At 39.1% G+C, this 17,892-nt stretch overlaps 1 protein-coding gene across 1 annotated transcript in view; it reads right to left on the bottom strand.

Moving 5' to 3' along the window:
- smc1al (structural maintenance of chromosomes 1A, like) overlaps window positions 1-14,712 on the bottom strand; it is a 98,022-nt gene extending 83,310 nt beyond the window's left edge. Inside the window, exons 1-2 of the mRNA XM_052091689.1 lie at window positions 14,331-14,712; window positions 13,479-13,667 (exon numbers count right to left, since the gene is read on the bottom strand). Of these exons, the coding sequence (XP_051947649.1) occupies window positions 13,479-13,667; window positions 14,331-14,439 (298 nt within the window). The 5' untranslated portion in view covers window positions 14,440-14,712. The remainder of the gene's footprint in view (window positions 1-13,478; window positions 13,668-14,330) is intronic.
- Window positions 14,713-17,892: the final 3,180 nt, after the last annotated feature.

The following is a 17,892-nucleotide window of genomic DNA, read 5'->3' as shown; positions in this document are numbered from 1 at the left end:
CACTTTACAATATTTCAATAACATAATTTATTTTGTAGCCTGTGCTGAAGTTAATTGTGCTGCTAATTATAAGTGAAATGTTAATGCCGAGTTTCGGTCTGAGCGTTGTTCCCGTTTTCTTGTTTTAATAAATGTGTGTTATTCATATTCACCTTGTTTCTTTCATTTGATTTGACATTATGGATTTATGGCCAAGGAAATTTTTCTTTAATAATATTAACCAGACAAAAGTTATTTGACGTTCACTGGTCTGGGTTTATCTTAAACTGCCGCTTCAGTGTATACAAGAGCTATGTGACAATGAGCAAGATTTTCTGAGACACTACAACTACTAATAATTAATTAATAAAGGCTATTTTCTTGTAGCCTACAACATAAAATATTTTAATCTAAATGTACAGTGTAAGACATGTAACAAAAAGACAAGAAGCTAACAATGTCAAGATCAATATTTGTGTAGCCTGCCTGACACGGTATTTTCACAGACTAACACGTCACATCTCTGGCATATACTACAGTATTTAAAATAGCATATATGCATTAGTTATATTCTCAATTTAATTTACAGAGCAATCCCTGCAAAGTTTTTAGGTTAACTATAGAAGAGACTAGGATTAGTGAGTCACACTAGTAAGACTCGCAAAAGGGGGCGTGGCATCACGATGGTGGCTCTACATCGTGATGTTGGTCAGCCATCACGATGGACGATGATATCGTCCATCGGCACAACCCTAATTTGCGCTAATAACTTTCGGGAAAAAAAATGGTAAATTGATGAATCTCACACATTCTATGGTTGCATAGTTGTGCAACATGTTGAGATAGGTGTTGTTTGCATAGATTTCTTGAAAGTAGTGACATTTTTTGCATGAAAAATGGTGAGACCATATTTGATCATACAGGTAAGTTTAGCGCAAGTGACAGCATGTCCATATTTAGACATACGCCCTATGCGTATAGAAAGCCATACTAGGGTATTTTTTCTACAAATAATGCATTATAACTTAGGACAATAGTATTTACTAGTGCATTGGATGTTATCACAGGTTTGAATAACATTATACAGTGATCCAGTGGGAAACGTAACACATTTATAAACATTTTCAAGCCATAGATATTGAAATATGTGTGGTTTTGGTCAGTTTTATGACCTTATAACAGTTTTTAATACTTATAATGCTATTTTGCACTTCTTATTATATAGTTACACTTTATGTGTCAGTTTTATGCCCTTGAAACAGTTATCATAGTTAAATGCCATGTATTGGTGTTTACTTTTACTGTGAGACTTATTACTGCTAAAATAAGTGGTACCACCAGTACGTATAATGGTATTTTTATTCTTATTTATATCTGTTACTTAACAAATAACTCAAACTGGGCTTGATATTGACTCAAAAATGTACTCTTTTCTTAGCAGCTGTCTTATGGCAAGAGGGCGACTGTTGTGCCAGCCCACCCCAGCATCAGTGATGATGAGGGCTCTGAGGAGGATGATGATGATGATGTGGCAGACCCTGACTTCCTCCCACCCACCCAGAACCTAGACACTCCAGGCCCGAGCCCCTCTGCCAAGAGGAAGTGTGTGCAGCCTGCATTGGAGGTGCTTGAAGATGATGACGACGATGAAGAGCCAGCACCACAAGCAAAGAGGCAAACTAAGAAGGGGAGGCCAGCAGCCCGGCTAACCACCTGGAGGAAGGCTGACCTGGACAACCCCGCCCTGCCCGAGTACCAGCACTGTCCCCCAGACTTCATTGATTCTCCATTTCAGTACTTCAGCAGGTACTTCAGCCCCCAAATCATAAAGCTCATAACGTACCAGACCAACTTGTATGCAACCCAGAAGAACATCAACACCACCTTCACCACCACTGAAGACGAGATGATGAACTTTGTGGCTATCCTGATGTACATGGGGATTGCTGAGCTGCCTGCCGTTGAAGACTACTGGGCAATGGGGACCAGGGTCCCTCAAGTCGCAAACCTCATGTCATCGAAGAGGTTCAGGCTGATGAAGAGGCTTGTCCACTTCAACGACAACACCCAGATGCCTGGCACCATCGACAGATTCTTCAAGGTGCGGCCACTGTTCAGTCATCTGAATGCTGTCTTCAGGAGTGAGCCACAGACCCCCAAGCAGTCTGTGGATGAGGTCATGGTTGCCTACAAAGGCAAGACAGCTGGCAACCTGAGGCAGTACATAAAAAACAAGTCGGACAAATGGGGATTCAAGTTGTTTGCTAGGGCTTCTGAGGATGGCTTCATCCATGACATGGTGCTGTATCAAGGGAAGAATACGCTGGAGGCCCACGGTGTTCCACTGACACCTGAACAAACAGCCATGGGTGTCACCAGCCAGATAGTCTCCGTCCTAGCCAGCACCATGTCCTCCTCCACCACCACAGCCATCTTTGCGGACAACTTCTTCACCAGCCTGGAGATAGTGCGGTACCTCAAGAACTGCAGGTACATGGGGACAGCCAGGGACAACAGAATAGGCAGGCCTCCCCTCAAAATAATCAAGGAGATGGAGAATAAGGCTGTCCCTCGTGGTACGTATGACTACGTCACCAGTGACGATGGGATCCTGGCCCTCAGGTGGAAGGACAATAGGATCGTCACTCTGCTGTCAACAGACATGGGGGCAGAGCCCATTTCCTCAGTCTACAGGTACTGCAGTGAAACTAAGAGGAAGGAACAAGTGAGCTGCCCTGCTGTCATCAAAAGTTACAATGCCAACATGGGGGGCATTGACAAGAGTGACATGCTGGTCCATCTCTACCGCACCCCCATGAAATGCAAGAGGTGGTACATGCGCCTGTTTGCCTACTCTGTGGATGTCAGCCTCACGAATGCCTGGGTTTTCTACAGGCGTGATCGCAAGGCTATTGGCCTTGAGGTTGGCCTGTCTTTAAAATCTTTTAGAATCCAGGTGTTCAGGGAAGCCAGCAGCCAGAGGCCAGTCACATCACATCCCCAAAGGAGCTCAGCATCTCCAGGCAGCCTCAGCACTTCTGTTGACATCCCCACACCTGTCCGGGGACACCGCAGCTACAATCCAGAGAGTTCTGTGTGGTTTGACATGTCAAACGTGGTCTACAAGGTCCATCTGTGCCTCAATGCTGGCCGCAACTGCTTCATTAAGTACCACGAAGCCTAATTCGCTGGACTTGACAAAAGAAAAATGTTCTAATAATAATTTAAAATGTTCCTAATAATAATTTAAAATGTTCCTAAATAAATATTTTTATGTTTGTAACAAGTTTGTGTTTTTATTATATTTTTATATATACACTTTTTAGGGGGAAAAAAATTACCCTAGACTGGCGAGGAACCATATATGGTAACTTCATTGCCCTTGATTTCCAACTTAAAGAAATATTTTTTTTTAAAAACTCACAAATGTTTAGAAGTCTTATAATATCCTCCAATAACACTCTATGGTTGAAATTTAGAATTTCCAAGTAGAGGTCGACCGATTAATCGGCCGATTTTTTACATAATCGGCATCGGCCAATATCCACGCATATCAAGCCGATTATTAGGCAGGCGCATCTGTGGGCAGCCTAGTGTTGTTGTGGAACACGTGTTCGACGCACACTGCCCCTAGAGTCATTTTCCAGCAGAGTGAGCAGCCCTCATCCAGTGCCTAAGAAAGGAGCTAAGTTCCTTGGAGAAAACAGTAAGGGTTAAATTTGTATAACTTCTTTAGATTTAATTAAAAACTTTTGATATGTTACTGCCAACTTCAAGAAAAAACGCGACAAACGCGATTGTTGACATGATGCTCGGCTACTTTGGATATTGATAGCGTAGTTGAAGTTGCATTATCACAGCAGAAGGGTTGCTATCATGTCACAATAAGGAAGCAAGAATTTTGCAATTACAGACAGTGAATCTGAGACTTTTATTTGTTCTGTTTGTGTGTCTTATATTTGAGAGGGTTGTCACTCAATGCAGATAAATAAGTAATAAAAATATAACAACGCAGTATAGGCTATTGAAGGACTGGCTTTGGTAAGCTCGGACGTTATCGCTTCTGCTGTCGGTACTGGAGAACTTAAGAAAATAAATTCTTTATTGCTATAAAGAGAAAGTTATTTTATCTCGCCAGCCATTTCTATGTATAATAATATGAAACCATTTGTCTGTGATGCAGTTTTGCTATTCGCAGAGAGAGAGAGAGAGAGAGAGAGAGAGAGAGAACTCGCTCACGCGGTGCCACAGTGAGCACAAAACGAGCCCAGCTTAATGAGTGACAGAACTAAACATTCAGACATAGCCTGGTTTAGATCTGTGATATTAGTCTGATTTTATTTTAGATTTCGCATTCCAAAGATTATAAAAAGAATATTTATACATAAGCCGCATTCTGTCTAGCACAACTTCCTTCCCTTCACAGCGGTGCACTGACATTTCTCCCTAAAACTCAAACTTATCGTCAGAATCAGCACGATCGGTGATTGTTGTAAAATGCTACTGTTGCTAAATTGCGGGACGCGTTTCATAATAAAAAGAGTGCAAGAGATACCGTTCCCAAGGCGGCGCGCGCTCCGAAACACACCGCAAAGAGACAAGCAAACTATAGGCTTCTTTGGGTTTCATATGCGCTTCTAAACGATCAAATATACACAAAAATATGTCAAAACGACCGGCTTGGAGATTCACTTAAACACAGTTTATGTCTTAAATGGACGTAGTTATGGAAATAGTTGGGGAGAAAATATGCTGCATCAGGAGCCTGTTAGATCTGAACTCGGTCTTAAAGGGGAAGCTGTCTATTAAACATGTGACGATTGAGCCATTACTGCGAACCAAACAACAAAAGGCAAATAGAAAATCACTTACAGCTCTTGAATGAATAACTTCTGCATTAATAAGCATTAATCTATGATAAACTATGCAGTGTTATTTTACAATTGATTACTTTATTAGATTTCTTTTTAGACCACACCTGAACAGTAATGTTAGTAGACCTTCCTGAAATTAAATCACTGTGCCTATATAAGGTTTATCTTTGTGTATATATATATATATATATATATATATATATATATATAAAACAAAAAGAACCGTTAAGAATACCGTTAAAGTACCGGATCGATAAACAGTATCGGTAAGATTGTAATACCATTAAAACCTTAACGATACCCATCCCTAGTTATGCCTGTGCTTCTCTTGGATGCTCTGAATATTGGATTATGTGTCTGGATTGCCCCTTAATTAAAGCTGCATTTGGATCTCAACCTTCGTGTCTCGGATCAGTTCGTAACACCTGCTTTGTTTATTTAATATATTTGTTATACATTATTTATACAATATGTTTTTACATTATACATTTTTTTTTTTTTTTTTTTTTGTAATTTAGTGTTTTTATTTATTTTGACAAAGTTTACAAAACATTTTGCAATATAAGAAAGAAAACTTATATGACTAGTTCTCTTCCAATCTCCCCCCTTCCCGCACCCTCCCCCTTGCACTTCGGGACATTGAGCAGTATCAGAATAACAAGGGATAAAATAAAATGCATACAGAGAAAGACAAATAGAATAACATTAATGATAACACCCATAAGTAGCTGCAGATTAAGTAGCTAAATATTTCTTGACTGTAGATATCCAGTTCTTCCACATCGAAAAAGTCCTAGGGTTAGCGTGATTGGTCCGTGCAGATGACAACTCCAGATATAATATCTCCAATAAAGAGTGAAGCCAATGTTTAATAGAAAGGTCATGTGGAGGTTTCCACCGTTGAACAAGTAACTTCTTTGCAGCGGTCATGGCAGCTAACCAGAATTTCCGTACCTTCTCACAAAGAGGAAATTGAGAATTGTCATTTAACAATAAAATAACAGGATCTTTGGGAATACAAATCCTCGAGGCCTTGTACAACACATCAAGCACCGCATCCCAGAATTTTTGCACATCTGGACAGTCCCACAGCATATGCACCAAAGAGTCCACACATCCCGGTCCACAGAAATTACAATACGGGTGGGGTGACAAACCCATTACATGTCGTATGCGTGTGGTTAGATATGCCCTGTAAATAACTTTAAAATGAATGAATTGGTGATTCGGGTTCGTGGATGCATGGAATGTATTGTCCCACACTGTATTCCATTCAATTGTCCTGTTCGAAACGTTCAGATCTAATATCCAAGCTCTAGCTTTAGAAAAGTTATCTGTATTTAGATTTTGAAAGCAGCGATAAAAATATGAAACAATTCCTGTGCTTGGTGCGTCTGAGATCCAATTCACCACTGGATGGGTATGAACATTTATACCCCAAGGTACCTTATGGGCCTTTAACACAGCACGTAATTTGAAATATAAAAATAAAGTGTTATGTGAGATATTAAATCTTTCTATTAAGTCACGAAAATCCAGAATTGAATCTTCCCCTTTTATGTCGTTTAACGTTAGAATACCTTTTGTAGACCAGGAAGGCTGTACGAAAGGTTGACCGCCAGAAAGTAAGTTCAGATTGTGCCAAATCGGAGTACGAGTGTGCCATAAAGTTTTAGATGCAAAACAGGCTTCAATCTTTTTGAATATCTGAAGAGTGTAGGAAATTATAGGACCATAATATAATGAGCATTTCCTGTGAGAAAGGCCTGAAAATAAAAAATCTTGCAAACGAATTGGTAAAATGCGCTCTTTTTCTAATTGTTTCCATGAAGGCTGTGAGCTCGAATCAAACCATTTCAAAACTGAGAGCAGGATAAAAGACCAGTGGTACCATTTAAAATTAGGGCAGCCCATTCCACCTTTTATTTTATTTTTTTGAAGTGTAGACCACTTAATGTGGGGACGCTTTCCATTCCAAATAAATTTTATCAGTAAAGAGTCTAACTTTTTCCAGTAATTCACTGGTGGGGGGAGAGGAAGCATAGAGCTAATATAATTTATGCGGGCAAAATATTCATTTTTATTGTTGACATTCGGGCAGATGGCGATGAAGGAGACACATCCATCTTTGAATATCCGACTCCACTTCCCCATAAATTGACGTATAGTTAACTCTGGAAATGAGGGGTAAAGTAGGTCTCAACTGAATCCCTAAGTATTTGACTTGTGTTGAAATCTGAATATTATTTGGAATAGAAAAATTAAAACCATCTGAATTGAGAGGCATTAAAATAGTTTTATGATGATTCATTTTAAACCCCGATAATGCACCAAATTCGTCTATAGTTTGAAGGGCATTAGGAAGTGAGCGTTGTAGATCAGATAAAAATAGCAGAGTATCGTCGGCATACAAAGAAATAGAATGGGTAGAGGAGCCTAACTGAATCGGGGTAATGAGATTACATTGTCTAACATACTGTGCCAAGGGTTCTAACGATAAGTTGAACATAAGGGGAGAAAGCGGGCACCCCTGTCTTGTGCCTCTACAAATATTAAAAGTATCTGAAATGAGTCCACCAGTAGAAACCCTGGCTATGGGATTAGTGTATAGAGTTTGAACCATTCTAATAAAATGGTCACCGAAATTAAACTTCTTCAATGTATACCATAGGTAGCTCCATTCCAGCCGATCAAAAGCTTTTTCAGCATCAATAAACAGAAGGCCGCTAGGTGTTTCTAATTTCTCGGATTCAGCAATGATATGTAACACTCGACGAACATTGTCAGAAGCCAAACGACCCGTAATAAATCCTGATTGATCTGAGTCAATTAATTTATGTATCACTGACTGTAGACGCCTGGCAATAACTTTAGCATACATTTTAACGTCATCGTTAATCAAGGAGATGGGCCTATAATTAGAACAGTCCGAATGATCTTTGCCGGGTTTAGGCATAACCGTGATTAGAGCTGTGTTGAGATCTCTGTGAAAACGGCCTTTGAATATGGACTCATTTATAGTACGTAACCAGATATGGCCAAGTAGATCCCACAGCACCAGATATAGATCAACTGGTAAGCCATCGATACCCGGGGACTTACCTTTGTTTGAGCTTAATAATGCGCAGTGTAATTCTTCTATGGTGATTGCAGATTCGAGGTTGTCAGCCTCCTCCTTAGAAAGTAAGTTTAAGTTTAACTAATCAAAAAAGGTTTTTAACTGATCAGTACTGGGTTGCATTTCTAAAGAATATAATTTTTCGAAAAATGACATGAACGTTTTGTTAATGTCTGTGGGATGTGAAGTGAGACCTTTTTTTGAACTCTGGATTGCTTGAATGTTAAAACGTCGCTCATGTTTTTTAAGAGTAAGTGCAAGGAGTCTGCTTGGTCTGCTTCCATCCATGTAATATTTATGTTTTGTAATGTGCATTAAATACTCAGCTCTTCTTCGCAACAGATCATTAAGTGCAACCCTCTCTACGTGTAATTTTTGTTGTGTATATCACAGGAAAATGTATTGCTTAATTCCTTTTCTAAATCCCCGCATCTTCTCTCTAACTTTGATATTTGTTCAAGATAATTTTTTTTTTAGCTTAGCTGAAAAGGAAATAGCATTGTTCCTTAAAAACCCTTTGATGGAGGCCCATAGCATTTCCTGATTAGCAACAGAGTCTTGGTTTATATTGATAAATTCGCTCAGTCCTGCTCTCAGTTGAGAAAGAAAGTCTTCATTTTGCAGTAAAAGGTATTAAATCTCCATCGGGATGGTTTACAAGATGTATTAATCTGAAGATGTGCTAGTACAGCATTATGATCGGAAACACTTTGTGTAAAATTTCAATATTAATTAGACCTGAAAGTAACGGAGATGAAAGTAAAATATAATCAATTCTTGAAAATGATTTATGACTTGGGGAGAAATAGGTGTATTCTTTGGCTGTTGGATTATGTAGTCGCCAAGCATCACATACATCTATATCTTTAATGAGCGATCTCAGCTGTAGAAGACTGAGCTTGTGCTACTGAAAATGAAGGATTGGAGCGATCCAAAACTGTGTCGAAGCACGGCATTCATATCAGATCCAACGATAATTGAATAGCCTTGGAGCGATAATATAGTTTTGGAGACATTTGGAAAGAAGGAGGCATCATAAGAGTTCGAGCATAAATATTCACAAATGCCAACCTCTTTCCTTCTATTAACGTACAGCAATATGCTATTCTACCATTCTCATCAGAACCTGTGTGTTCAATAATAAAGTTAGAATTACGTTTAAATAAAATTGTCACTCCCTTCTTCTTAGATTTACAGCTAGATGATACTATGAAGATATAATGTCTATTTTGCAGTCTTTTTGCATCCATGGCGGTCAGGTGGGTTTCCTGAAGAAACGCCACATCAACCTTTTTCCTGTGTAAAAGATCTAACACCCGTGTACGTTTAATAGGAGAGTTTAACCCCCTGACGTTAAAAGACAGTATGTTTATTTTAACCATAGTCTATAGTGACTGGACACACACAAATTAATATGTAATGTTTAGAGCAAGTTATCGAGTGTACCATTAAAGTTCTCATTGTAATATGCAAAAACAAAAAAGGTCCCGAGTGCTTTAAGCGCCTAAGAGTCCCCTCCCTCTCCCACCTTCCCCTTTTAGCAAACGTCTGTGGCGGTCGCGAGGCAATGTCTGAACACTATTAACCTTCTTAGCCCCTATGTATTTAACAGTTGAGGAGATTTAAATTAAAGAACAAATATTCCAAAATCGGAAGAACTGTCAAACTTACATTATTCATATAACTAGATTTTAAGGCAACCAGATTTAACTTAAGTCTAAGAACTGTCACTTAGTCCGTCTATTCTGAGTAACGTTACACCAACGACCAATAGTTAAACCAGACCTTCACAATTAACTGTCTACAACCTGCACCATTTGAAGATCGAATTTTGAAAACTGAAAATTGTTTGACAAAATGCAATTATGAACATAAAAATAATTTACCATTTCACTTTGGTGAACTACAATCCATATATGCTGATAGAGAATTGGTCCATGTATTGTATAGGTTATTCAGCAAAAAACTCAAACGATGTCACCTTAGGCCGTCTAACGTTACTCATCCATTTCCTCCGGTGGCGGGAAGTTTAAGGATCTACGAGCAGATACTGATGCGTTAACATCCAGACCCTCGAGATATTTTTCAGCTCTCCGGAGATTCAAACGAGTATTTCTGACCCTTGTGGGAGACTCTCAGCGATGCTGGGTAGATTAGGAAAGTTTCTGCGCCTTTCTGGTGAAGCTTGAATCTTACGGTCGAAAAAGCCTTCCTCTTTTGTGCTGTCTCGTGACTGTAGTCCGCGTAGAATTCCAGGCGCTCCTCCGGGCAAAGTGGGTTTTGCTTTCCGGGCTCCTTGAAGGATGGCTTGCCTGTCAGGATAGCGGAGGAGCCGGAATATCAACGATCGTGGTTTTGGTGAGTTGGAATTCGAATACACTCGGTGAGCTCTGTCGATCTCGATCAGACTTGAGCGCCCGAAAGGTCGAGGATCCATTTAGGTAGCATTTTCTGTAGAAAACCGACCGGATCATCTCCTTCCATTCCAGTTGGTAGATTAACCAGGCGGACATTGTTGCGGCGTGACCGGTCTTCGAGGTCATTGCATTTCCGTTGCATCTGTTCAAGCTGAGATAGGCAGAGGTTCGCATCTTTTTTAGTGTTGCGTAAACTGCCCTGAAGATTGTCCACTTTGGTTGTAATTGGCGTCACATTTTTACTCAAGGAATCCATTTCCTCTTTCATCGATCGAAGAGCAGCGCTGTTTTCATTTATAAAGTCCTTGAATGGGTTAAGGGCCGATTGTATTGCCTCTGTTAACATCGCGGAAACCATTTCACGCATGGCCTCCTGTTGTGCTTCGATTGCATGGCTAACATTTGAGGCTACGTCAGTCCTCGGCGTTTTGAGTCGTTTGCAGCCCGCTGCCGATTTCTCGCGGTGAACTCGACTTCTTAGTTGCCATATTTGAAATAAAACTTATATAGTTGTGACAAAATATGATATTCTTCCTCAACGTGGAAAAAAAACAACGTTCAATTAGGAGGTTTTAGTCAGGAGCCTAGTGCTGTGCAGCCATCTTGCAGTGCGCGTCACCGGAAGTCTACATTATACATTTTTAATTTTAAGTGTACAAGTGCAGATTGGTCAAGTGTTCAATAAATGTATTTGTTGAGAAATGTTGTCTATCTTAAGTAATTATTTGTGTTACATTTTATCTTTCAAATAAAAGGTTCAAATAAGAGGTTAAAAACAAGCACATATCAGCCAAAATAAATCGGCAGCATTAATCGGCCATCGGCCGACCCGGATTTCAAAAGATCGGCATCGGCCTGAAAAAAACAATATCGGTCAACCTCTATTTCCAAGTATTTCAATGAGTGCCCTATAAAGGGTTAAAGGCTTGGAACATGCTGATTAATAAAACTAAATTTAGAAAGAAAAAACATTATGGTCTGAAGGCGCTCTGAAACATGCACCTCATGTTTACGCACATGTGGGGAAAAGAGGATGCGGGTGCGCCCCGAGAAAGGGGATCAGTGAAGAGTGTTTCAGTGCTAGAGAAATATATTCAAGAATACAGCGCAGAAAGGTCAGATATGACGTAACCGGCACTGTTGTTTTGTCCATCATCATGATGTCTTGCAGTCAAGATGGAATCAATATGGGGTCCGGATACGGATTGCGGTGACCTGCATAGCGGGGGCAATAGCAACTTCATACATTCTGAGGCATGATTCATACATGATTTTTTTTTTTTTAAATCGCACAGCCCTAGATGGTGAGAATGATAACTCCAGTTTGGATGCCATCAGAAATGTCTCCGAGTTTCTATAATAAAAGCTTGACTGTGTACGTTGTAGGGATAACTAAGAATAAAATGTGACATTCTTAGTAGAGAGCGGTAGATATACGCGACCGTCACCATTCGCTGCGCACTCAGAGTCTATGTATTTTAATAATATTATAAATATTATAATACTAACTTGACCTTTAAAAAAGGTAACGGCTGAATCGCGAGGGTGTTTTTATTATTGTAAACTTAAAGATGCGGGTACCTCTCCCACAAACTGAAATAACCCAATTACACCGGAGATAAATGTTTTGACAACTCAGAGCTCACTGACCACATCAAAATGAAACTGTGTAGCATGGACAAACTGGAATTTCTGTCATCAGTCAGCAGAATAATCTATCAAACCAACTTTATGCATGTGTGTGTGTGTGTGTGTGTATGTATGTATATATATATGTATATATATATATATATATATATACATATATATATAGTTGTCAGTCTTGGCTGACAAATAGTGGTTCCCTGTGTACCAATCACTGAGGGTGATTTAAAGGGGTCATGACATGGTTTTTTTTTATTGTATTATTATGTTCCCTTAGGTGCAATTATAGTATTAATATATTTTTTTTTTAAGAAAAACTTTTAAAATCTAGTGATTTATGACCTTTTCCCACCCTGTTTCTCGATCCTCTGATTCAAACAGTCTGTTTTGGGGCGTTTTCCATTTAAGACTTCAGTGTTAACGCCCACTGTTATGATTGGCTAGCGTCAGTGCCTATGTATCAATTATTGGCGCCCCAGCCAGAACAATATGCAAGTAAACTAAGTAAAAACACTGTGATTATTCATAATGAATGAAATTACGCTTTAAAAAGTAGTTTAAAGTTTAAAATAGATTACTTACAGTTTGCGTCGTCGTTGTTCCCAGAATAGTCGACGCGGACTTATCTTTGAGCAACAGTTTTCTGGCAAAGCCAGCATCATATTGAGATTTGTTCTCAAAACAGTCATCCTTAAAATGTACAGAACAAGCGCTTAAGTTAACACTGCCGTGACTGGAGCGTCCGCAAAAAATAAACTGCATCCATTTTTCCCTGGCGTCTGGATCTTTCGGCAGCTTATTCAGAGGTTTTGTTTGACCACAGCCAGGAACAGCACATCTGTGTGGCATCGTAATTTTCCTGTGCACAAGTAGTCTCTGTCAGAGCTACGCTGTCCATCGACTGAACACTTGTGAGGCGACGGCGATACTGAAATGAGCGTAGTTATCTTGTGCTGGAGGCGGTCATATGCAAACGCTGTTACGTCACTTCTAACCGACACGTCACTTCTAACCATGAATCCAGAACGAGCTGTATTTTGAGCTTGATTAAATAAATGATTCGTTTAGAATGGGGAGGACGTCTTAAAATATTAAACTTGCAGGACGTTTTAATGATACAAAGACCTCTTATATACCAAAAGATCAAGGCAAATTTGGTTTCTCATGTCATGACCCCTTTAAAACAGCATGCTAATTAAACGTGACGTCATCCATGGCATCAAGGTCAACTCCACCTTACTCTTATCTTCAGATTTCCTTAGTAAACCTTGCTTAGCATTTTTGTGAATAGGTTTTAGGCAAAAAAAATCCTAGTTAGGAACTCTTTGGAGAATTCCAATGATAAGATAAATATCTTTGTTAATATGGGACCAGATTCTAAATCCCACCATAAACTGACAAAACAACTGTTCAAGTTAAGAGAAGCTCTGAAGCCCATGGCAGTACCTATGATGATTCTGGAGAAGGACAGATCCTGTCCGTTGTCCAGCTGGTACACCATGGTCACAAATGCTCGGTTTGCTGCAGGTTTACCCACTGGAGCTCCATGAATCAAATCCTTCAGTGTTTTCACACGCAAGTTACTGGTTTTCTCTGCCAGAACAAAGCTGATGGCGTCCATGAGATTTGACTTGCCTGAGAATAACAGGATCTTTTGTTAGCTAAATAAAACACGCTGGAAAAGCTTATAGTGTCAAGTAGAGCAACTATAGACAGGTGTAGAATCTAATATATATATATATATATATATATATATATATATATATATATATATATATATATCTAATCTCAGATCTGTAATATAAAAAAAAGTTTTTTTAACATAGAGAAACAATCTAGAACAAAAAACATTGAAATCAAATGTCAGCATTTCAGGCTACATTAACTGCCTATTGATTATATTGGAATGATTACTTATCCAGGACTATTATCATTTAAGTAAATTATCTTCAAGATGCTGGGAATATTATAGCTTTGAATGTAATAGTCAGTGCATGCTTTGGTGCATCTGGTGTTTGGTTCTCCCAGGTGTGTACTGTATGTAGTAAGGGTTACTACTGTAATACGGCAATAAACATATGTGATTCAGTTCAATTAAATGAGATTAATGTAAACCAGTGTATATGATACACATATACAAGATAATCATTCATTAATCATTAGCCTACATTTTAAAGTGTTTATAACAATAAATGCAGACGATTAGTTGATTTTACAAAATAATTGGACAATTATTAAATAAGTAGCTTTTGTTATTATAAATAAATTTGTTGCTATCATAAGCTAACACACACTTACCTGATCCATTCGGCCCAATAATAGCTGTAAACTTGTGGAAAGGCCCAATGATCTGTCTGCCTTTGTACGATTTGAAGTTTTCTATCTCTATTAACTTTAAATATCCCATGATGAATAATTTACTAAATGAATATATATAAACAGCTGTGGAGAGCACGCGCTGACTGGCTGTTAGCACGGGCGCGCTAACATCGATTATCAGCAAGATAAATATCCCAACCAAATAATCTGCATATCACAACACAATAAAACGTCGAATGAAATTATTAATTTGTAGAATAATAATAATAATAATAAGCAATATTACTGCTAAAGCTTATAGATGTAAATATTCAAACGGTAACGTCTGCACCAGCGCGCGCAATGGCTGATCCCAGATCCATAAACATCGAACATCTCGTGAGATTTTACACTCTAGTCAAAAGGTTAACCAATGATCGCGCGAGATTTCACACATGCAGGGGACGCTGTGTGGCACACGAGATTTTAAACGTGCGTGTGTTCCTTTCTTTATCATCTTGAATTTTAGTGCCACTATGAGAAAAAATAGCGCAATATTCCTCACTTAAAATGGTCATAAAATGCATGCATACAGGTACATGCAATGCTTAGAATACAACAGGGCTATAGGCCCCTGGGGGTAAAAGGGCACTTTTAATTAAAATTTCTCCCAAAACACGGAACAGTAACGTAAACTACCAGTAACTGTCAAAACTGCCAAAATATCCTGATCCATGAGGTCATCATGTGTAAAGGTTTATTTTGAGCTAATTTGATCTAACATTTATTAACTTTTGAAATTATCACATTTATTCTGAGACACACACATATATGTCATTATCTGTTTTGTTATAGGTGATTATTATTATTATTATTATTATTATTATTATTATTATTTATTTTTTTTCTTCAATAAATATCCGAGAAGTGAAAGAATAGTATCTGGGGTAAAAGCCCCCTCTTTGTCCTTGCTAAAGGCCCCCATAAAGTGCAATTGCTGAGTTCGGAATTGCATGCAACCCATACTACTATCAACGAGCACAAGAGACAAAGGCTGATATGACGTTCCATTGCAACATCTGAGAGCTACGCCTCCGCCATTTTGGACTGTGAATCCAGGGCTGCGTTATTAAAGTACAGACAAAATTATCAATATTTTATCGCCATATATTTAATGCCTCTTCCAAAATAGCGTTGTGTTAAACAATGATTGACAGACAGACAGACAGACAGACAGACAGACAGACAGACAGACAGACAGACAGATAGATAGATAGATAGATAGATAGATAGATAGATAGATAGATAGATAGATAGATAGATAGATAGATAGATAGATAGATAGATAGATAGATAGATAGATAGATAGATAGATAGATAGATAATATGTTAAAGAACCACTGTCGAACTGATAGTTGTTGCAGTTGAATGATGAACATAACTTTCTGTTGTTTTCCCACTTCGATTTCGCTTTCGAACTCATGCTGCTAAGGTTGTTGTTTTTATTTATTTATTTTTTCTTCCTTTATTTAGTTCAATTACAGACAAGTACAATGCAAAAGGTACATGGCAAATATAAGGCATTGTGGTACAGTTCAGAGTATGTGAAACAGAATAACAACAACTACAACATAAAATGAACATATATGTAAAATAATAATAATTATAATAATAAAAATTACTGGGATAAAAAAAATGCTACATAATATTAGGGCAGTTATATGAATTTGAAAAGCTTTAACATTCTTATTGTTTTTATAATCTTTTTGTTTTGTGATCTCATGTTTGAAAGGTTTTAAAGTATACTGTGAGATCAGTATTACAATGTGTATAATTGCTTGTTTGTGATAATTGGCCAAAGCAAAAGGAAGTTTACCAGTTATATAAGGACACTGCAACAAAATCCGCCATGTTTTTCAAATAAATAATATGGGACGATATTGAATAGGTACTAGGTTGTGCTTTGTAAAACTGTTGTCCAACAGTCCAAAATGGCAGCAGCGCTACCGCTGCGCCATCTAGCGGCGGTTGTCAAAAAGCACCAGAGCTTCGCAGAACTTGTCACAGTAAAACAGGATTAATCAAATCCACGAATGGAAGTGTCCAGTAACAGGGCAGCTGCTGAGATCAAGCAAGTAGGATTCAGCTGGTCATGTGATTCTAACATGGCTGTCCCCATCAGGCACCCCTGCTCCATGTATGATATGACTGAGCTCTTTATCTCACTTGATTGGTCATGATTTTGTACAGATGTTTAAAAATTACAAATTATTTCTTTACAAGTAACCTTTAAGTAGGGTGAATAAGTTTGCTCTGAATGATGTTCAAAGCAGGCTCACATTGACTGATCTAATCACAATAGAAATTAATTTGTTTATAGATACTTGAGATGTTATGAAATGCCAACTGTGATTAAAATTAACAGAAAATAGTTAACCCTTTTCTGAAGTGGTTAAGCATTATCGTAAAATAAACTTTTACCTACAGCCGTTGCCAAAAGTATTTGCAGTTCCATATATTTTGTGTTTTGCAAAGTTTTCTGTTTCAGTTGTTGTGGTGTTGATTCACATTGTTTCTAGATTATTGTGCAGAGTGATCAGATGCATTTTAAATCTACAATACACACATCTACAATACAAACTGCTCTCTCCCATCTGGAAAAAAGTATGTAGACTACAGCTCAGCATTCAACACCATAGTGCCCCCCAAGCTTGATGAGATACTCCGGGCTCTGGGCTTAAACAGCTCGCTGTGCAGCTGGATCCTGGACTTCCTGTCAGGCAGACGTCAGGTGGTTAGAATGGGCAGCAATATCTTCTCATCACTGACCCTCAACACTGGAGTCCCGCAGGGCTGTGTTCTCAGCCCACTCCTGTATTCCCTGTACACACATGACTGTGTGGCAACACATAGCTCCAGTGCCATCATTAAGTTTGCTGATGATACAACGGTGGTAGGTCTGATCACTGACAATGATGAAACAGCCTACAGAGAGCAGGCTCTCCCTCAATGTCAGTAAGACCAAGGACCTTGTAGTGGACTTCAGGAAGAAAGACAGAGAACACAGCCCCATCACCATTAATGGAGCACCGGTGGAGAGAGTCAGCAGTTTCAAGTTCCTCTGTGTCCACATCACTGAGGAACTCGCATGGTCCGTCCACACTGAGGCCGTTGTGAAGAAGGCTCACCAGCGCCTCTTCTTCCTGAGACGGCTGAGGAAGTTTGGAATGAACCACCACATCCTCACACAGTTCTACACCAGTACTGTAGAGAGCATCCTGACCGGCTGCATCACCGCCTGGTACGCAATAGCACCGCCCACAACCGCAAAGACCTGCAAAGGGTGGTGCGAACTGCCAGACACATCATCAGAGGTGAGCTTCCCTCCCTCCAGGACATATATAACAGGAGGTTTGTGAAAAAAGCTCGGAGGATCATCAGAGACTCCAGCCACCCGAGTCATGGGCTGCTCTCACTGCTTCCATCAGGCAGGCGGTATCGCAGCATCAGGACCCGCACCAGCCGACTACATGACAAGCATGACTTCCCCCAAGCAATCAGA

Source organism: Xyrauchen texanus, chromosome 25, assembly GCF_025860055.1.
Source record: "Xyrauchen texanus isolate HMW12.3.18 chromosome 25, RBS_HiC_50CHRs, whole genome shotgun sequence".
Classification (NCBI taxonomy): Eukaryota; Metazoa; Chordata; class Actinopteri; order Cypriniformes; family Catostomidae; genus Xyrauchen; species Xyrauchen texanus.
Note: the sequence above shows the minus strand (reverse complement) of the source record. Positions and strands in the feature narration are given on the sequence as shown.